Source organism: Chlorocebus sabaeus, chromosome 8, assembly GCF_047675955.1.
Source record: "Chlorocebus sabaeus isolate Y175 chromosome 8, mChlSab1.0.hap1, whole genome shotgun sequence".
Classification (NCBI taxonomy): Eukaryota; Metazoa; Chordata; class Mammalia; order Primates; family Cercopithecidae; genus Chlorocebus; species Chlorocebus sabaeus.
In genome coordinates this window covers 7,663,097-7,684,636 of record NC_132911.1, presented here as the reverse complement: position 1 = coordinate 7,684,636, position 21,540 = coordinate 7,663,097, and the positions used below count along the sequence as shown (strand labels likewise).

The following is a 21,540-nucleotide window of genomic DNA, read 5'->3' as shown; positions in this document are numbered from 1 at the left end:
ATCAGAACTGCCTAACCTAGAAAACCAAACAGGAGGAGCTGGCACCAAACAGGAGGGCTCCAGGCTGAAAGCTAAATCCAGCGGCAGCCAGATGGAGACAACGTGCCATGTGACTGCCGACTGCTCAGGGCAAATGACATCAGGGGTTAGTGATTAGAAGTTCACCCTTGATTGTGGCACCTCCCTTCAGTTCCGTCGACGAGGTTGTGCAATCCACCAGTCCTATAAATACAGCGACACTCCAGCCTCTGGAAGCCTCTGTCAGCTCAGCCTCCAAAGCAGCCACTCCTCCGTTCCTGAAATCCTGGGTGCTGCCTGCCAGGCGCCATGAGAACTTCCTACCTTTTGCTGTTTACTCTCTGCTTACTCTTGTCTGAGATGGCCTCAGGTAAGCTCTGGTACCTGCTAGAGTTTCCCATCCCCAGGACTGGGGACACTGGGGATGATGTGACCGTCAGATGGCTGCCTCCGTGTCCCAAGGGAGGAGGGACAAGCAGCAGGAAAGCATCCTGTGGTTGGCAGAAGGCAGCAGGCAAGCCCTGCCAAGCCTTCGGGGTCTGTGAGCAGCCAAGGAGTGAGCATGGCAGGGTTATGGAGCTTGTCACAGGCAGCTGCCTGCATCCTTGTCCTGGACATGTAGACAGTATTCTATGTAGATGAGATTGCTGCTCCCCCTGCAAGACAGCTCCCCACACTGAGAGGCCGGCTTCCTGTGCAGAGAGAAGGGCCAGCCCCCTCCTCTGCCCAGGTCACTGGGTGCAGCCTCCTGGGGTGCCCTAGTACAGGTGAGGTGCTCCTGCCCCACCCACCAGGCCAGTTCAGCCGGTGCCTTGGACTCACCTCGTGCACAGGCAGGGAGGGTCCACAGGCGGTCCTCTCCCTCGCCTGAGAAATGCATCCACGTTCTCCAGGCTAGGGGTCTCCCCAGTCAATAGGAGGGGGCTTCCTGTGAGCCAGGTGGATGTCAGCTTCTCTGAACCAAAGCAGCCATGACCCTGACATGATGGTGGGACGCTGCAGGAGGAATCGGGGACATGTTTTATCCCAGCCCTATCCCTCGCTCACACAAGTCACATGGCGCTGAGCCTTGGTTTATTCATTTGCAGAATGAGGGGCTAGGACGGATGACCCTAAAAGTGCTCCAGTTTGGAAAGCCTCTGTAAGATCTTATTGTAAGTTTCTCTAGGCCATCACTTTATCCAACAGATAGGCTTAATTTACTCCAATTATGCCTCAGTTTTTCCATCTGAAAGCTGAGTACAAAAGCATTCTAAATGCAGAAATTTCATGCCGCCTGTTGCTGCCACGTGTTTTTTTGGTTTTTGATTTCTGGTTTTTTGGTTTTGTTTTGTTGTTTGTTTGTTTGCTTTGAGACAGGGTCTCACTCTGTCACCCAGGTGGGAGTGCAGTGGTTTGATCTCGCCTCACTGTAGCCTCTGCCTCCTGAGCTCAAGCCATCCTCCCACCTCAGCAAGAAAGTTTCCCAAGAAACTGCAACTACAGGCATGCACCACCACACCTGGCTAATTTTTTTATTTTTATTTTTTGGTAGAGATAAGGTCTTACTGTGTTGCCCAGGCTGGTCTCAAACTCCTGAGCTGAAGCGATCCTCCTACTTCAGACTGCCAAAGTTCTGGGATTATAAGCATGAGCCACTCCACCAAGCCTACCACGGTTTTTGTTTTGTTTTGGTTTGGTTTGGTTTGGTTTGGTTTTGAGACAGTCTCACTCTGTCGCCCAGGCTGGAATGCAGTGGCACAATCTCAGCTCACTGCAACCTCCGCCTCCCAGGTTCAAGCAATTCTCCTGCCTCAGCCTCCTGAGCAGCTGGGATTACAGGCGCATGCCACCAAGCCTGGCTAATTTTTGAATTTTTTAGTAGAGATGGGGTTTCACCATGTTGGTCATGCTCGTCTTGAACTCCTGACCTCATGATCTGCCCGCCTCAGCCTCCCAAAGTGCTGGCAGTATAGGTGTGAGCCACCGTGCTGGGCCCATGTTTTTTTAAAAAGAATAGAAAATATTACTTCGTGCCATGTAGTAAAAGTAGATGCTGTTTAATTACACCCATATTTCAGTTTGGGGTCTGTGCATATGTTTTTACTGAGTAGCAGTGAGAAATTTCTGGTTCAATCCAAACTCAAAAGAGTTTGAAAGGCACTTTGTTAACATAAAGAATTTGTGTTTTCAGTCTATTATATCTAAATTGAATTATGAGAAGCTATTCCTGAGCCTTTCCAGTCACAACTCCCTCCTTCCCCCAAGAATAATCACTCACTTGACTTTTATGGTGATAACTTTTCATATTCTTTATACTTTTACCACACTAATATTCAGGTTGAATAGTACAACTTGGTTTATGCACACATTTCTATTGGCCAGTAGGTGCCCCTTATGCCTCTATTTCTACATGCTGAAAAGTTGCATTACTGGATCATAAGATATGCATATATTCAATAGCATTGGACAATGCCAAACTGTTTTTCAAAATTGTTTACACCAATTTGCACTCCCACAAGCAGTGAATAGGAGTTCCTCTTGCTCTGTATCCTTGCCAACATTTGATAACATCGATTATTTTTCAATTTTAGCCACCTGGTGAGTGTAGCAATAGCTCATTGGAGTTTTAATTTGCAGTTCCCTGATAAATAATAAGTTGCATTTCACTGATAAATAAAAGCTGGACCCTTTTATATGTAATTACAGGCAACTGAGTTATTTTTTGTAAAATGCCTGTTTTTCTTTTGCCCATGTTTTCTATCAGATTATCTGTCTTTTCTTACTGATCTGTAGTTCTTTATGTATTTTGTATGCAAGTCTTTTGTCGATTATATACATTACAAATATCTTCTCTTGCTTTGCGTTTTGATTTTTCACTCTCTTAGTGGAAACTTTCCTGGAACAGAGGCTTTCATCATGATTTCAAAGTAGTCGAATGTGTCATGTCTTTGTCCCTAAGGTTACTGCACTTTGGATCTTGTTTAAGAAGACTTTTTTTACATCAAAGACATGAAAATAGTCCCCAGTATTGTCTTCTAAAACTTTATCTTTTTTCTTTTTACATTTAGGCTTATAATCCATCTGGCAATGGGGTGTGTGTGTGTGTGTGTGCGCGCGTGCGTGCGTGTGTGTGTCTTCGGTATGAAGTAAGGGTCAAGTTTTTTTTCTTGTTTTTTCTTACCCAATATGAATATCTGATTGTCCAGAACCAATTTTTTTTTTTGAGACTGGATCTCGCTCTGTCACCCAGGCTGGAGTGCAGTGGCGCGATCTTGGGTAACTGCAACCTCTGCCTTCCGGGTTCAAGCGATTTTCCTGCCTCAGCCTCCCGAGTAGCTGGGATTATAGGTGTCTGCCACCAAACCTGGCTAATTTCTGTATTTTTAGTAGAGACCAGGTTTCACCATGCTGGCCAGGCTGGTCTCACACACCTGACCTCAAGTCATCTGCCCGCCTCTGCCTCCCAAAGTCCTGGGATTACAGCCATGAGCCAACATGCCCAGCCCAGAACCAACTGTTGATAAGACTATTTTTCCCCACTGTTCTGCTGAGCCACTACTATTCTACATCAATTCTCCATGTAGGCATGAGCCTCTTTCTATACTCTTTATCTTATTCCATTTGGACATTTTTCTGTCCTTGTGCCATCAGCACATTGCCTTACTTACAGTGGCTCTATAATTAGTCTTGAAATACAGTGAAGCAAGATCTCCCACGTTTTTCCAAATGTGTCTTGGCAATTCTTGGCCCTTTGAATTTCCAAATAAAATTCGGAATCAGCTTGTCAAATTAGAACCTCTGGGGATTCCCATGGTATTTGGTTGAACCAGAAGATTAATTTTTTTAAAAAGTAATTTTCAAATGTTTAAACAGAGCATGTCCACTCATTTAGGTCTTCTTTATTTCAAAATGTTTTATGCCTTCAATATAACCTTTTTTATGTTGGTAGGATGTGATGTTCCTGCTTTTGTTTCTGTTCTTCTCTCAAATCTTGACCTAGTAATTCTTCACTGCTGGTTCTCTGATCCCTACAAAGTGCACGTGTGTGTGTGTGTGTGTGTGTGTGTGTGTGTGTGAGAGAGAGAGAGAGAGAGAGAGAGAGAGAGAGAGATTCTAGCTGTTCTTTTTGGGCTGCCTGGTCCACAATTATTGGAAAACAAAAACCTTCAGAAGCCTTTAGATTACACAAACATATCTTAAGAAGCATATAACAGAAACAGACACGTGCACAGTGAAATCTAACACACGGGGGAAGGCAAATGTCATGAAAAAAATGGAAAAGGCAAGTGCTTTTAAAAGACCCCTAGACTGAAAGTAGCATAGACTGCTCCAGCAGGAAGGAACTTCAATATTCCAGACCAAAGGTTCTAAAAGTATGGCCTCTGGACCAGAAGCTTCAGTGTCACCTGGGAGCTTGTTTTAAAATGCAAAGTATCAGCCCCACCCCAAACCCACTCAGATGCTGAGGCTTGGAATATGATCTTGTCACCCAGGTAATGAGCATAGTACCCCACAGCTAGTTTTTCTCACTCCCCTCCCTCCCTTCCCCTCTGGTAGCCCCCAGTGTCTCAGTGTTTAGTCCCCACTTATAACTGAGAACATGTGATATTTGGCTTTTTTTTCCTGTGTTAATTTGCTTAGGATATTGGCCTCCAGCTGCATCTGTGTTGCTGCAAAGGACATGCTTCCATTCTTTTTTACGGCTGCATAGTCTCCTCTATTTTAAATTTGAGAAGCTGGGGGCCTAGAAATGTTGAGTGGTTTGCAAAAGATCACACAGTAGATTAGTTGTGGAACACAAAATGTAACCAAAGTACCCTGACACTAATTTTGCTGCAATTCCTTTTGTATCCCATAATGTACTATATCCTGGAAGGTAATGCCAGAAATTAGTTCTGGTTATGCACCATGACACCACAGTCAAGCAGCAGTGTGGTGAAGTGAAATGAGAACTGAAGTGAGGTCAAGAGGCATCCATTCTGGTCTGGGGTTGGTCTTTGACCAGCTACATGCTCTGGAGACATCACTGAACCTTGTTGCTTCATCTGGGGAGAGGATCACAGACAGGTTGAATTAATTGAGCTCTGAAGTCCATCTTGGCTCTAAAAAGCTACACCCATATTAAATTTGGGCCTCCTCTGCTTACTCAGCATGTATATACCCAACAATCTGATTACTGAGAGGAACAATCAAGAACAAGGACCTTCACAATTTCAAAGTACTTTCAAATTTATATGCTCAACTGAGCTCTCTAAACAGATAATCACTTGGAGAGGTTCCATCTTGCAGTGTGGGTTGGAGTAGGCATCCTCTAAGCATCTTTCCAGCAGAGAGCCTCCAGTACAGGGAGACTAAAGCAGTAAGTGGAGACTTTGGCAGAGTCTAAATGGTCATGATCTTACTTGAGGCCAACATTGTGGCGAGATTATTAAAACACAGTACAATCCCAGACAGCATCATTAGGAATCAATCAGAGAAAAAGAATATAAGCTGGCAATCAAGAGACTGTGTTTTGTGTGAACAAATGAGTGGCCTTGGCCCAAGACGCCTCCCTGAGTAATGGCATGGGAGAACCGGAGTGTCTCTCAGTTCTCTTCCATCTCCACAGCAACACAAAAAAAATTCTTCTTTTCTCATTGTCCTCAATGCCTGGTTTCCGGGCCCTTCCCAAACCTCTTCACTCTCCTGTGGATATGTTGAAGTTGGCCAATAGACTTCCCAGCATTTGAAGCCCGGTATCAACACAGGGTCCCTTCTATTGAAATCAAGTTCAATAGCACGTTCTGCGGTAGTAAAAAGACTATATCTGCTGTTCGATGAATGCAGCACCCATTAGCCACATAGGGCTCGTGAGTACTTGCAATGCGAACAGGATGATTTCAATTAATCTCAGTGAGAACAGCCACAGGAACCATGTGGCAACCATATTGGTCAGTGCTGCTTTGTAGTGAACAAAATGAGAGAAATGAAGCCTTTTTTGGCCTTAGTTGGTGGGACACATTGAAGGAACTCTGTATTGATACCAGGTTTCAAACATTGGGAAGTCTATTGGCCAACTTAAACACATCCACAGGAGAGTGAAGAGGTCTGAGAAGGGCCCAGAAACCAGGCATTGAGGACAATGAGAAGAGTTTTTCAAAAGTGGAATTACTGGCTGGGCGCAGTGGCTCACGCCTGTAATCCCAGCACTTTGGGAGGCCAAGGCGAGTGGATCACGAGGTCAGAGACCTCCTGGCTAACACGGTGAAACCCCGTCTCTACTAAAAATACAAGAAATTAGCCGGGCACGGTGGCAGGTGCCTGTAGTCCCAGCTACTCAGGAAGCTGAGGCAGGAGAATGGTGTGAACATGGGAGGTGGAGCTTGCAGTGAGCCAAGATCGCGCCATTGCACTCCAGCCTGGGCGACAGAGTGAGACTCCATCTCAAAAAAAAAGAAAAGTGGAATTACTGCAAAAGCAGAAAAATAGCCGCTGGATGGAAGTTACTGATGGGACAATTTCCATTGGTGTGAAAGCCATCTTTCCAACAGAGATCTGCGACATTGGAATGTACTGTCTCCTAGGGTGACGATGGCCTCTTGTATTAGTCTGCTCAGCCTACCAGGTTTATAGTTTAAACCGCCCATAAACAGATTGGGCAGTTTTACAACAGAAATGTATTTCCTCGCAGTCCTGGAGGCTGGAATTCCGAGATCAAGGTGCCAGCAGGGTTGGCTTCTTCTCAGGTCTCTCTCTTTGGCTGGGAGACGGCCACCTCCTCCCTGGGTCCTCACATGGTCCTTCCTCTGTGTGTGTCTGTCCCAATCTCTTCTTATAAGGATGCAAGTCGTATGCATCAGAGCACACCCCAATGACCGTGTTTAACTTGAATCATCTCTTTAAAGTTTCTCTCTCCAAATACAATCACCTTCTAAGGCACTGGCTAGGGCTTCAACACAGGAATTTTTTTCCTAGGGGACACAGTTCAGTCCAAAACGCCTACCAATGAAGGCATGCAAAATGATGGCCTGCTGGTCCCTGGCCAGGAATATCACAGGCGACTGTTCCCTGTTGCATGGAATAGAAACCTAGTCCAGAGTACTGTCTCTATTTATGAGATCTGGGATACTGGGAGAAGGGCAAAATAAATTCCGAGTAGAAAAAAAACTATGAAAGCTTTAGAGAGTAACAATAATTTCAGCCTGACGTGAAAGGATCCTCGATTTCAGCTGAAATAGTGATGTGGGAAGTGGGGGAGCTGGGATTCAATGCAGAGGGAACAGTGTAACTGAAGGCATGGAAGGAGGGAAGTTTAGGCTGTGTTTGAAGAGTGGCACCTGCTTCCACATTTCTAAAACACAGGATGTGAGTTTGGGGTGTGGTGAGACAAGGTGGAAAACTTATTTGGAAAACAACTTGAATTCTCTGCACACCTAAAATCTCTCAGCATAAGAAAACCCCACTCAGAACCCCACTGTTGGTTCCTTGGCCTGTATTTGGCCACAGCTGGCATAGCCCCTGACTGAGTAAGCTCTTCAGACACCTCATTTCATGAGTAGCCCCAAAGATCAATCATGTGCAAATTTCTGGAAGAGAAGACTTCCCAGTGTTTTGCAGAGTTATTTGTTCTGCTTTCACGAGATGTTCTCAAATCATTGCAGCTACAAGCCATGAGTCTGAAGTGTCTGTGTTCCCTCCTTACAGGCGATAACTTTCTCACAGGTCTTGGCCACAGATCTGACCATTACAACTGCGTCAGGAGTGGAGGGCAATGTCTCTATTCTGCCTGCCCAATCTATACCAAAATTCAAGGCACCTGTTACCACGGGAAAGCCAAGTGCTGCAAGTGAGCTGGGAGTGACCAGAAGAAAGGACGCAGAAGTGAAATGGACTTTTTATAAGCATTCTTTTAATAAAGAAAAATTGTTTTTGAAGTATACCTCCTTTGGGTCAAAACGAATCTTGTGTCTCAATTGGAAGAGGTAAAGAAGCAGGGGATTAGGATGCATGGGTTGGAATATGTGACAGGTCGAACCAAAAAGCCTGCCGGGAATAGGGGAGTGATAGTGATGACCTAGGCTTGGGTGATGTCACCTCCACTGTGTTTGATCCGCAAACCAACACGTGACTGATTCTTGTTGTTGTTGTTGTTGTTGTGATGGTGTTTCACTCTTGTCGCCCAGGCTGAAGTGCAGTGGCACAATCTCGGCTCACTGCAACCTCTGCCTCCCAGGCTCAAATGGCTCTCCTGCCTCAGCCTCCCAAGTAGCTGGGATTAGAGGTGCCTGCCACCACACTCGGCTAATTTGGGGGGTTTATTTTTGTTTTTAGTAAAGACAGGGTTTCACCATGTTGGCCAGGCTGGTCTGGAACTCCTAACCACAGGTGATCCACCCGCCTTGGCCTCCCAAAATGCAAAAGTGCTGGGATTACAGGCATGAGCCACCACGTCGGTCCCAACACGTGACTGATTCTCAGTGCCCACATAATTCAGAGGTCTTAGTAGTCTGCTCAGTGAAAGAGTCCATTGGAACCCAGGACTTCCATTTTTTCTCCTTTCTGGTCTTAGGGCAGTGTGTTGGTTAACTTTAGCATTTGAGAATCTCCAGGACTACTTGGAGAAATGGCAGCCTCCAAGTCTGGAGCATAAGATGTACAAGAGAAGCTGAGTTCTTTTGTTGTGCTAGAAAGAAGACCTCTCAAAGACTGAGGGGTCACACCAAAAGAACACCAGCTCCAAACTGAAGCGGAGCCCACTGGCCACAGAGAGACATTTTCCCTAATTGCAGCAACTAATGATGACAACTGATGGACGCACACAAGTATATAAACATCCATGAGTTCATAATGACAATTAAATAGTTTCATTTATAATTAGAGCTTGTTACAGCACCAACTTATCACTCCAGAAATTTCTTCTGCATTTTCAGCACAAACTGTATTTTAGGGTGAACAATAGTTAAGGAACTGCTTTCTTCATAGAATTTCCCCAACTAATAAATGAAGAAGGGATGATAGAACAATAAAATCACCATATTGCAACCCTGAATTAAATTATAGGTCTAAAGCCACCATCAATGGACTGTTTTAGAACCATTTGGTGAAAAGCTTGGCAGGGAATTTGATAAGCGAGGGTTAAGGGCATACTTGATCATCACTCTTACCCTCCCTAAAACTGAGACCACCAGACATTAATGGATTTCCTGTTGTGATGTAATAAGAATTACACATTACCAGGCATGAACTATTCTTGCCCAAAGAAATGGAACCTGAAACTAATTGAGTTTCTAGATCTAACTACTGGTTTATGGAAAACACAGGACTTCCGGAAACAAGTGAAACAACAGCACAGGAAGCAATCTGTCAAGTCCAGAGTGTGAGACATTCTACAGGAAAAATAACCTCGTGTCTCCAAGAAACCAATGCCATGATGAAAAAGAAAGACAGAAAAGAGACAAGACAGCCAGCATGTGACCTTGTTTGGCCCCTATATTGAACTGTCTTCCAGGCCAGGCGTGGTGGCTCACAACTGTAATCCCAGCATTTTGGGAGGCCGAGGCGGGTGGATCACCTGAGGTCAGGGGTTCAAGACCAGCCTGGCCAACATGGCGAAACCCTGTCTCTACTGAAAAAAAAAAAAAAATAGCCAGTTGTGGTGGCGGGCACCTATAATCCCAGCTACTTGGGAGGCTGAGGCAGGAGAATTGTTTGAGCCCGGGTGGCAGAGGTTGCAATGAGCCACAATTATGCCTTTGCACTCCATTCCAGCCTGGGCAACAGAGCGAGACTCTGTAAAAAAAAAAAAAAAAACAGTCTTCCTGTATCAATGGACCCTGATTAGTGGCCAGGAAGAGTTTAAACCGCAAATCTACCGCCAGTGGTTGCCACATGGGATTAGATGGCGATGTCAGTGGCTCAGCACATGAGTTGGCAAATATTTCTAAGGGGCCAGATAATAAATATTTCAATTCTGTGAGTCATATCCCATCTGTCGCAAGTACTCAACTCTGCCAGTGCAGAGTGAAAGAATCCTTGCCTGACACGTAAGTAAATGGGAGTGGCTGTGCTTCGATAAAACTGTGTTCAAAAGAACAGGCAGCAAGCCAGATTCAGCCACGGGTCATCATTTTCCAACCTCTGGTTTAGGGGATAGAACTGATTCTGTCCAATGTTTAGAATGAGAACTTCCATGAAAATGGATTTTTCTAGTTAACTCTCAATATACATACACTTGTTCATGGCTGCTTTCTTCTGAAAATACATGAAGTATCCAAAATATTGAAAAATAATAGTTTTTAAAATCATCACAATAAAAGGCTTGGGAGAAATACCTATTCCCCTGCCTTTATCTCCTCTGTGAGATCACAGACTGATGGTAATTTTTGAACAAAACCTACCTGAGGCTTTTTTATTATTAGTCCCAAATCTTGGAAGACAACAGGTTTTTAAAAGAAATTTAGTGAGCTGTTGAGTGGGTGCCCCTTTGTTCTGTTCCAGACAGGCCTGAAAGCTGATTCACTAACTTCTTGAACCATTCACATTTTGATCAAGGTTGTTTTACACCACGGAAGCCTGAGAACCCACAAATATCAGCAGAAAAATATACTGTTGTCACAATCAGTCAAAATACAAAACGGTGCTTAACAAAAGTTGCTCAAAACACTAGTCTCCCAATCAAATCTACTATTGGCCTGTTTTTCCCAGTATACTTCCCCAATCCGAGTTGGCACATAAACTTTTTTTTTTAGCATTGCACTCATTGAGTATATACCGTTTTGATTCCTGCTGTTTCTGTACACACAGTGCCCTGATAGCTTCATCTCATCCACTGTGGTCGTCTCTAAGGACCACACAAGGCTGGGCCCAGCCTGTTCACCATGGGGGCAGCCTGGAGTTCTCTCTTCTCTCTTAGTTGGATCCATCTGACTTCAGATTAAGGAGCTCCAGAACTCCCCCTCCTAAGGGAAAAAGGGGGTGCTTTAAGATCCATGGAGGGGTGTTTTAGAATGGTCCTAGGAGACGCTATGCACAGAAGACACAGCCTCAGGAAAGGCTGCTGGGTTCTTCACATCCTTAAGGAATGGAAAGGGAAAAGTTTCCATTTAGAGGAGTCCTTGCCCAGAACATGTCAAACCTGAATGCTGAGATTCAACCCACTGCTTCCAACCAGCCCGGACTGAACAGTGACTCAGAACTCAGAGTGACTCCCTCTGACAGTGCCTCATCCACCTAAAGGAAGACTCCTTTCTGAAAAATGAGTGGTGTAGAAGGTTTTTTTTTTTTTTTTTTTTTTTTTTAGACGGAGTCTCGCTCTGTCGCCCAGGCTGGAGTGCAGTGGTGTAGTCTTGGCTCACTGCAAGCTCTGCCTCCCAGGTTAGCACCATTCTCCTGCCTCAGCCTCCCGTGTTGCTGGGACTACAGGCGCCCGCCACCGCACCCGGCTAGTTTTTTGTATTTTTAGTAGAGATGGGGTTTCACCGTGTTAGCCAGGATGGTCTCGATCTCCTGACCTCGTGATCCGCCCGTCTCGGCCTCCCAAAGTGCTGGGATTACAGGCGTGAGCCACCGCGCCCGGCCCGGTGTAGAATGTTTTAACCAAACGTGTGCAGACTACAGGCCCTGTTGCCACCTGGACAGGGTACAGCCCTCCATGTTCACTAGCATATTCTCCAAGTGCACACACCAGCCATTCCCGACAAGTGAAACCTGATCTTCCCCCTCCGTGAACCACACAGGAACTTGATTCACTTGTTCCCTTGTTGACAGGCAAATACACTCGTGCTCACTGGGGATCACCCTGCTGGTCATTATCCACAAGACCTGGAAGAGGAGGAGGAGGCTCCCATAATAGGATGGGAGACAGGCTCTTCTCTAGAGGAAAGCCACATGGCTCTCGCCGGAGCTCACCCAGGTGCAGGAGGACCAGAGGTCCACCATGGGGCTGGGGACTGACCCTCGACCTCAGCCTCACCTTCCCTGGTTCTCCCCTGCCTCCCTTGCTGTCCTGTTGTGGCAGGCCAGGTCTCACTAATGTAGGCCTGCGTTACAACTGTCCCAGCACTGACTGTCTATGTTAAACATTAAAAGCTGATTGAGCCAGTGCCCTTATAAAAAGGCTGGACTGTAACAAAGAGCCCACCAAAGGTTTTCCCTAGGCTTTTCCTGGGCCATGAAGCATGACAAGATGATGAAGGAATTCTTAACAGGACCATTAAGTTTAAACAAGTTTTATTGGGGGTCTGAATAAACTCCCCAGGCTTCCACAGACAAGTTTGTTGGGGTCTAAAGGAACTCCCCAAACCTTTGATTCAGCAGGAGACAAGATAAGGGTAATTACCCCAGCACCAAGACCCATTTAGATTAAGTAAACTTACTGAGGATCCAGAAGGTCTTCAGGACTGAGACCTTACTTACAGATTAAAAGAAGTTAATGACTTATGTCTTTAGATGAATGCACACTTAACACGTAGACATATAGTTTAGAAGGTATAGAAGCTCTGGAAAACTGTAATTTTGAGTTGGTCTGGTTATCATTTTCAGGCCTTCTCCCTGTAACTGGTTACAGAAATAAAAACTCTCTTCCTCCCCAGTTCATCTGTATCTCATTACTGGGCCACAAGATAGCACAGACCCTCAGTTTGCTCCAGGAACACTGGGACCTGGCAGACCCATTCCTTGAAGCATGTCCTACAGCCAGGTGACCTGGGCACACACCCAGGAAAAGCACTTTCTCCTAGGCTGGCCCCAGGAACACATGCCCACACAGGCCTCCTCCCCAGCTAGCCAGGGGTCCTGCTGTGAGTTTTATTATTATTATTTATTATTATTATTTTTTTTGAAATGGAGTCTCACTCTGTCACCAGGCTGGAGTGCAGTGGCACGATCTCAGCTCACTGCAAGCTCCGCCTCCCAGGTTCAAGCAATTCTCCTGCCTCAGCCTCCCAAGTAGCTGGGATCAACATGCATGTGTAACCACACCCAGCTAATTTTTGTATTTTTAGTAGAGACAGGGTTTCACCATGTTGGTCAGGATGGTCTCGATCTCTTGGCCTTGTGATCCACCTTCCTCGGACTCCCAAAGTGCAGGGATTACAGGTGCGAGCCTCCGTGCCCAGCCCATGTTTGATTATTGTAGCTGACATCAAACCGGGCATGCAAAGATGTGTCATCACTGCTCCCCCCCACTCCCCAGACTCACTCTACCCACAGAGACCAGACACCTACAGAAGGTAAGTAAAGGGTCTTGCTTAATTGGGTTTCTGTTTTTGTTTTTGTTTCCGTTTTGTTTTGCTGTTTTCTAAAACCCAGGTTACTGATAAGCACGAGCGGGAACACTTGTAGAAATGATTGCTTCTGGGTTTAGTCATGTCTGACCTGACCGACCTTTTTCAGACAAGTCACAAAAACAGGTCTCCTGTAAGGGACTCTAAAGATAGCTTTTTCTGCTGCCCCCACAGCCCCCCAGGCAGAGCCCCACTTACTCTCAGCACACACTAAGCATCCACACTTGGTGCCAGCACTGCTCCCTCCCCACCCCAGCCTGTGGGGTATTCTGTCTAAAGTCTCTGATGTCACTTTGCTGGGCCCGGTAGACTTGGTTTAGAAACACACACTGCAACTATAAATACATTGAACTTCCAGCTGGCTTTCACATACTGGCTAATATACCTGGCTAGATAAGCTCAACTCCCACCTTTAGCGAAGTTGCCTACCATTTGTTCAAGGCAGCAGTCACCATAGTGATCACTGTGGCTCCCTATGGAGCCCTACTGGCCAAAGCTTAACTTTCTCCTGGTGTCTTGAATCCCATAAACCTCACATCCCATTTCACCTCCTTGGTTAAGAGCTCCTCCCCTCTGGGCCTTTCCCAGGCAGCACTCCAGCTCTCACTTTCCTTCAGCTCTGGGCATGGCTCTCTGTCCCCCAACCTGTGACTCCAGACCCATTCTGGGCATTTCTCTCCTGTTAATTAGTCTTACGGAGTCTTCTCAAATCTATGCTCCAGGCATTCCTGGACATTTCCTAGCCAGGATATTTATATAATTGCATTCGTGAAAATAAATTAAATTTAAAAGCTGTTGGAACCTCCAGGACTCTCTAAGCCTCGAGAGAGGTGTGGCTATGATCTGGGTCATGGAACACGTTTTGCAATTCTGCTGCTGGGATTACAGCTTAACTCTTCCTCATTCTTCTTGTTCTGTAAATAACTAGGAAACACCAGAGACCAGACCTCTGCCTTCGAACCACAGACCTTTGTTATAGATTAACTACCTCCTTAAAGAGCTTCTGCACAGCTAAAGAAACTACCATCAGAGTGAGCAGGCAACCTACAGAATGGGAGAAAATTTTTGCAATCTACTCATCTGACAAAGGGCTAATATCCAGAACCTACAAAGAACTCAAACAAATTTACAAGAAAAAAACAAACAACCCCATCCAAAAGTGGGCAAAGGATATGAACAGACATTTCACAAAAGAAGACATTCATACAGCCAACAGACACATGAAAAAATGCTCATCATCACTGGCCATCAGAGAAATGCAAATCAAAACCACAATGAGATACCATCTCACACCAGTTAGAATGGCGATCATTCAAAAGTCAGGAAACAACAGGTGCTGGAGAGGATGTGGAGAAATAGGAACACTTTTACACTGTTGGTGGGATTGTAAACTAGTTCAACCATTATGGAAAACAGTATGGCGATTCCTCAAGGATCTAGAACTAGATGTACCATATGACCCAGCCATCCCATTACTGGGTATATACCCAAAGGATTATAAATTATGCTGCTATAAGGACACATGCACACGTATGTTTATTGCAGCACTATTCACAATAGCAAAGACTTGGAATCAACCCAAATGTCCATCAGTGACAGATTGGATTAAGAAAATGTGGCACATATACACCATGGAATACTATGCAGCCATAAAAAAGGATGAGTTTGTGTCCTTTGTAGGGACATGGATGCAGCTGGAAACCATCATTCTTAGCAAACTATCACAAGAACAGAAAACCAAACACCGCATGTTCTCACTCGTAGGTGGGAACTGAACAATGAGATCACTTGGACTCGGGAAGGGGAACATCACACACCGGGGCCTATCACGAGGAGGGGGGAGGGGGGAGGGATTGCATTGGGAGTTATACCTGATGTAAATGACGAGTTGATGGGTGCAGCACACCAACATGGCACAAGTATACATATGTAGCAAACCTGCACGTTGTGCACATGTACCCTACAACTTGAAGTTTAATAATAATAAATTAAAAAAAAAAAAAAAAAGAGTCCTGACCCTCACTCAGCCTAGATGGCAGTGTGGAATGTTACATATACCCTTCCAAAAGAGGCCCCCCTCAAGTAATCAGATCATTGGAACTATGCATTAAGCCTTACACAGACATTGAATTCTGTGAAATTCCCCTAAGTTTTGTTTATATAAAGCAATCCCAAATCTCTACACTTGGTAACACCGACTTCTATTCTTTGAATCTGTGCTTCCCAGAGATGGACCCATTTTCAACCTCTGTACTTGAATAAACCCTCTGTAAACTAGTTTCTGACCCTTTCTATTATGTTAAGTTGACACATTCTCCCCTTAAAGCACCCAAACCTCCTGAGCATCCTCTGCTTGCACACGCACCCTGCGCCTTCTGCCTCCTCCCACACCTGGACCCCAGAGAGCAGCCCAGAGAGCAGCCCTGTGTCTCAGAGCACTTTGTGCCCCTGGTCCAGCAGAGTCCTATTCACAGCAGACTTTCATGCAGACTGATAGCAACCTAACAAGGGGTGAAAAACAGACCACCCCTGGGTGTACATGATGCTTCTGGGTCTGCTACTTGCCCAGAGGCAGTCTGCTAGTGGCAGGAAGAACTGCAGGTGCAGACCCAGCCAGCACGCCTGCCTCACCCTACAGGTCCTTATGAGTTCCAACAGGGTGTTATGAGGCTGATTCTGGGTTGGAAACACTGCAAAATCAAATCCATCTGCTGTCACAAGAAGAAACTGCTGCTGCCAGGTGGGGGTACAGGTAGGGTAGGGGGACTGTGAAGACCTCAGGAAGCAGCCACAGGAGGAGCCCTTCCTCACCAGCCTCCCTTGTCCCTGCCGGCCTCCCACGTCCCCGCCAGCCTCTCCACTCCCCGCCAGCCTCCTCTGTCCCCGCCAGCCTCCCCACCTCCCCGCCAGCCTCCCCGACTCCCTCCAGTCTCCCCCACTCCCCGCCAGCCTCCCCACCTCCCCGCCAGCCTCCCCCTTCCCCGCCAGCCTCCCCACTCCCCGCCCGCCTCCCTCACCTCCGCCAGCCTCCCCGACTCCTTCCAGTCTCCCCCACTCCCCGCCAGCCTCCCCACCTCCCCGCCAGCCTCCCCCTTCCCCGCCAGCCTCCCCACTCCCCGCCCGCCTCCCTCACCTCCGCCAGCCTCCCTCACCTCCGCCAGCCTCCCCGACTCCCTCCAGTCTCCCCGACTCCCCGCCAGCCTCCCCACTCCCCGCCCGCCTCCCTCACCTCCCCGCCAGCCTCCCCGACTCCCTCCAGTCTCCCCCACTCCCCGCCAGCTTCCCCACCTCCCCGCCAGCCTCCCCCTTCCCTGCCAGCCTCCCCCACCTCCCCGCCAGTTTTTCCGCTCCCCGCCAGCCTCCCTGCTCCCGCCAGCTTCCCCTACCCCCTGCCAGCCTCCCCATGCCCCCCCACCCAGTCAGCCTCCCCTTTCCCCACCAGCTTCCACACATCCGGTCCCCTCCAGCCTACCCCCCTCCCCACCAGCCTCCCTACTCCCTCCCTGCCCTGTGGGCAGAGCTGAGCAGGCCCTTCCCAGGCCCGCCCCACCAGAAGGCAGGTACTGAGTAGGGAGTTTGGGGCTGAGAAACAATAGCTTCCTAACCAGCCTGGTGACTCTTGTAGAAACCAGGGCAGAGGGTGATTAGAGATGTCCTCTCCTGTGGCTGCCATCATCCCGTGGTTCACAACACATTTCACCCCAGAGCGTTCCTGCCTCCCCCTGAGCCAGAGCTTCTAGTGTGTTTTTCCTCATCTCCCCATGCTCTGTGAACCCAGCTCCCCTTAGATCCCCTCCCTCCAGCCACTGGAGAATCTCTCCTCCAGCCACTATGACCCAGCACCAAAATAGGTCACCCTGAACTCCACGTGGTGCAGGAAACCACAGGCTGACTCTCAAGTCAGACTGACCCGGGCCTTTGGACAAGCTGCTCGACTTCTCTGATTCTTGCATTCTTGGGTGTATAAAAGTGAGCAGAATAAATGGACCTCCCAGACTGGTGTGAGGACTCAGTGAGATAACCTTTGTGTGGCACTCATCCAGCCCAGCCAGTCCCTGACAAACAATCAAAACTCAGCTCATTGCAGTCTCCTTCCTCATTCTCCATCTTGCTCTTGGAGATGTCCTGGACGGGACACCTGAGTCACCTCGTCCAGCTGGCCTGCGCGAAGGAGCCTGACTGGCCCATCCACACATGGTTTTCTTGGCTGCCTCCTTCTGCCCCCATCTCTCATAAGGTGGTTTTGCTGCTTCTGTGGATTGAAGAGCCTCCAGCTGTGGCCTAGAGTATGACTCAGGGCTGACTCAGAATATATGTAGAAGAAGACAGAAGTCAGGTACGACTGGAAACTTGAAAGGCTTTGGAGCAGAAAGGATGTCACAGTTGAAACTGAACAGACTAGAAATCATCCAGAGAGGGGAAGGCGAAGGCCTTGGGTCCAGTTCCTCTTCCACCACCCACCAGCGTGTCTACCTGGACAAAGACTTAAAACTCTCAGGCCCTTGTTTTTATCCCTTAAAATTATGGCAAACGTGGTAATAGAATGGTAAAAAGATTGTGAGAACTTACTCAGCAAAGTGTTATAACTGATTTGACTGACGCGACTCGTTAGGTATGTGAACCCCCACAATTTGGGACAGGTTTCAGTTAATGTAGAAAGTTCATTTTGTCAAGGTGGAGGATGTGCACCCGTGACACAGCCTCAGGAGGTCCTGATGACATGTACCCAAGGTGGTTGGAGCACAGTTTGGTTTTACACATTTTAGGGAGACCTGAGACATCAACCAATATATGTGAGAAGTACATTGGTTCGGTCTGGAAAGATGGGACAACTTGAAGGAAAGTGACGAAGACTCGAAGCAGGAAGGGGCTTCCAGGTCACAGATAGGAGAGATACAAACTGGCATTATTTTGAGTTTCTGATTAGCTTTTCCAAAAGAGGCCATCAGATATACATTCATCTCAATGAGCAGGAAGATAACTTTGAATAGAATGGGAGGTAGGTTTAATAGAATGGGAAGCAGGTTGAACAGAATGGGAGGCAGGCTGAACAGAATGGGAGGCAGGTTGAACAGAATGGGAGGCAGGTTGAATAGAATGGGAGGCAGGTTGGCCCTAAGCAGTTTCCAGCTGGAGTTTTCCTTTTAGCTGAGTGAGTTTTGGGGGCCCAAGATATTTTTCTTTCACAGGGAGCAAACATGAAATGGTTTCTTCTTCCAAAAACTGCTGATAGTCTCTCAGTCCAATTCCATAGCTTTTTAGCAGCTTTCCTTTGTTAAAGAATCTCCTTCTTTTTCCTGATGCCCCACTCACTAGCATGGGACATGGGGTCAGGCTCAGCCTCTCTCCTCTATCACCCGCATCAAAGGCAACGTCTTTATCTTTTGAGACCATTTCACTCAACAAGTGGCCCTCTAATGAGAGGCAGGACCTAAACCACCTTTGCAAAATTACAACTGAGGAAATTATATTAGTGAAAGAGATCAGACCTAATGGACCTTGTCTTCCTTCTAGCCTCTCAACTGTCTTTGTTCATTCCCCTGTGTAGGCTGAGCTAGCCTTGGAAAGGAATTTAGTTTATAGTTTAAACTCGGAAACAAAATGGATAATAGCTCTTTCCCTGAAAAACCCCTTTTTGCCCGGGGACCAGTCTGCCTTTGTAGGACTAACAAATTAGCTGCAAGATTATATATCAGAAAAACTCCTTCTTGCCTGGGGACCAGTCTGACTTTGTAGGACTAACAAATGAGCTACAGTTAGCTATCATGGTTTAGGGACCATGCAGCCTCTGGCTACAAGAGTCTGGACCTCTCCCAATTGTTCCTGGGAATAACATCACTGTAGTAAAATCTAAGATCAGTGCTTGAGATATTTTGCAGACCCTATATTCTGGCGCAGCAGATGCCACCACCAGACTGATAATCTGACTCAATCAGTTCTGTGATCACACCCAGAACAGAAGTCAGCAAGAATTCACTTTGACCCCCTGTGATTTCATCTTCAACCTGACCAGTCAGCACTCCCCACTCTCTGAGCCCATACCCGTCAAATTATCCTTAAAACCTCTGATCCCAAATGCTGGGGAGACTGATTTCAGTAACAACAAAACTCCAGTCTCTGCCTGAATTACTTTTTCTCCATTGCAATTCCCATCTTGATAAATCAGCTCTGTCTAGGCAGCAGGCAGGGTGAACCCATTGGGTGGTTACAGGACAACACGTCAACTAAATGGTCTAAGTCCAGGCGCTTCCACAGTAAGCCTAGCAGAAACTAACAGATCCTTGAATGCAAGCAGCAGGTGTTTAGACCACCCACCCCAACACAAACACCAGCTCTCAGCCCCTCCCTCCCTGCTCCTTCCTTTCCACCCCAGAATAATCCACTCTACACAGTCAGTAATGTCCAGACAAGAGCTGAGCCCAAGTTAGCCTGTATAAGGATGCCCTCCAGGCTTGGAAAGAGAAAGAGGACATGATGTGTGTTTGGGCTCCACACTGAGAGAAGAGTGGAACATTCCAGGTCTGCAAAGGCTGGTGACATCACAAAGACAGAGAGGGCCAAATTTACTAAAAACACAAACGCCAGCGGGAATGAATTCAAAAGAGAACCTGGGCCGGGCACAGTGGCTCACGCCTGTGATCCTAGCAATTTAGCAAACCGAGGAGGGTGAATCACTTGGGGTCCGGAGTTCGAGACCAGCCTGGCCAACATAGTGAAACCCTGTCTCTACTAAAAATACAAAAATTAGCTGGGCATGGTGGTGGGCACCTGTATCCCAGCTACTGAGGATGCTGAGGTAGGATAATTGCTTGAACCCGGGAGACAGAGGTTGTCGTGAGTTAGGAGCACGTCAGTGTACTCCAGCCAGCCTGGGTAACAGAGTGAGACTCTGTCTCAAAACAAAACAAAACAAAACAAAACAAAACAAAATAAAGTCAAAAAAAAACAACAAACCAACCAACCAACCAAACAAACAAACAAACCAGAACCTGAAAAGGCTGAATTTGAATGAAGTAATTTGGAGAAATATGATATTGAAAACTAAATGCAATTAGTTAAAATGTTCCAGCATGCAAGGAAAAAGTAATCAAATCAAGGAAAAAAGAAAAAAAAGGAAAAGGACAAGGAAAAAAGAGGAGCGAAAATAAAAGGAAACAGAAGAAAAGAGAAAAAAAGAGAAAAGAAAGGAAAGAAAGAGATGGAAGGAAAAACAGAAAGAAAGAAAAAGAGAGACAGAAGGAAGGAGAAAGGAAGAGGGAAGAAAAATGGTAGTGAGGAAAAGAAAGAAAAAAGTATGAAGGGAAGAAAAGCATTAATTTAATCTGATTTTTTGACACTGATTATTCTTTTTTTATAGGCATCATCATGATTGGGTATTTGCCAGAACAAAGGTAACAATCACAGAGAACCATAAAAGTCCTTTAACCTACAGGGTCATAAATCCTGAGTAACAGAACTCCCCCTCAGCAACCAAGCAACAGGACCACTGACCTCCCAGGTCCTGGGAACTGACCTTTCGGATTAGTGAAAATCCACCTCTGCACCAAGTATCCTTAACCTTTCCTGCTTTCCTCTTGAATGGCAAATTTGAAGTTAAGCTCTTAACAAATTTCAATTCTAAATCTCTTCAACAAAATTAAATCATTCCTGTGCTTTTCTGTGAATCTCTTAAAACCCTTTCTGTTTCATTCTTGCCAATGAACAGCCCTGTTACTAACTAAACAAGAAGAGACTCAGAAGGTGGACATGACACAGGAGATTGCCATGCTGTCCATCTGTCCTTCTGTAGCTGTGGGGGCCCCCTCATCCACACACCGCCCCCACCAGGGAACCTTCACAGGCCACTGTTAAGAGAAAACCGCCTCCTTTGCCATTCTTGTTTACATGACATTTTTAAATGAGGTAGTCCTAGGTCTCAGATTCTACCTATTACCTCACCCTGCAATTTTGGGTAAGAACCTGAATTTTTTTTTGTTTGTTTTAGACAGAGTCTTGCCCTATCATCAGGCTAGGGTGCAGTGGCATGATCTTGGCTCACTGTAACCTCTGCCTCCCGGGTTCAGGTGATTCTACGTCAGCCTCCTGAGTAGCTGGGACTACAGGTGTGCACCACCACGCCCAGCTAACTTTGTATTTTTATTATAGACGGGGTTTCACCATGTTGGCCAGGATGGTCTTGATCTCTTGACCTCGTGTTCCGCCCGCCTCAGCCTCCCAAAGTGCTGGGAATCAGGCATGAGCCACTGCGCCTGGCCTTGCATTTCATTTTTTAATGCAA

At 46.6% G+C, this 21,540-nt stretch overlaps 1 protein-coding gene and 1 long non-coding RNA gene across 2 annotated transcripts in view; one reads left to right on the top strand and one right to left on the bottom strand.

The window, feature by feature from the left end:
• The window catches only part of LOC103215298 (uncharacterized), a 60,021-nt gene that overhangs the window by 20,486 nt on the left and 17,995 nt on the right, over window positions 1–21,540 (bottom strand). The window lies entirely within an intron of this gene.
• Window positions 185–7,918, top strand: DEFB1 (defensin beta 1). The gene is made up of 2 exons (XM_007961613.3): window positions 185–388; window positions 7,684–7,918. The coding sequence occupies exons 1-2, from the start codon at window positions 328–330 to the stop codon at window positions 7,827–7,829; spliced, it is 207 nt and encodes a 68-aa protein (XP_007959804.1). The 5' UTR covers window positions 185–327; the 3' UTR covers window positions 7,830–7,918.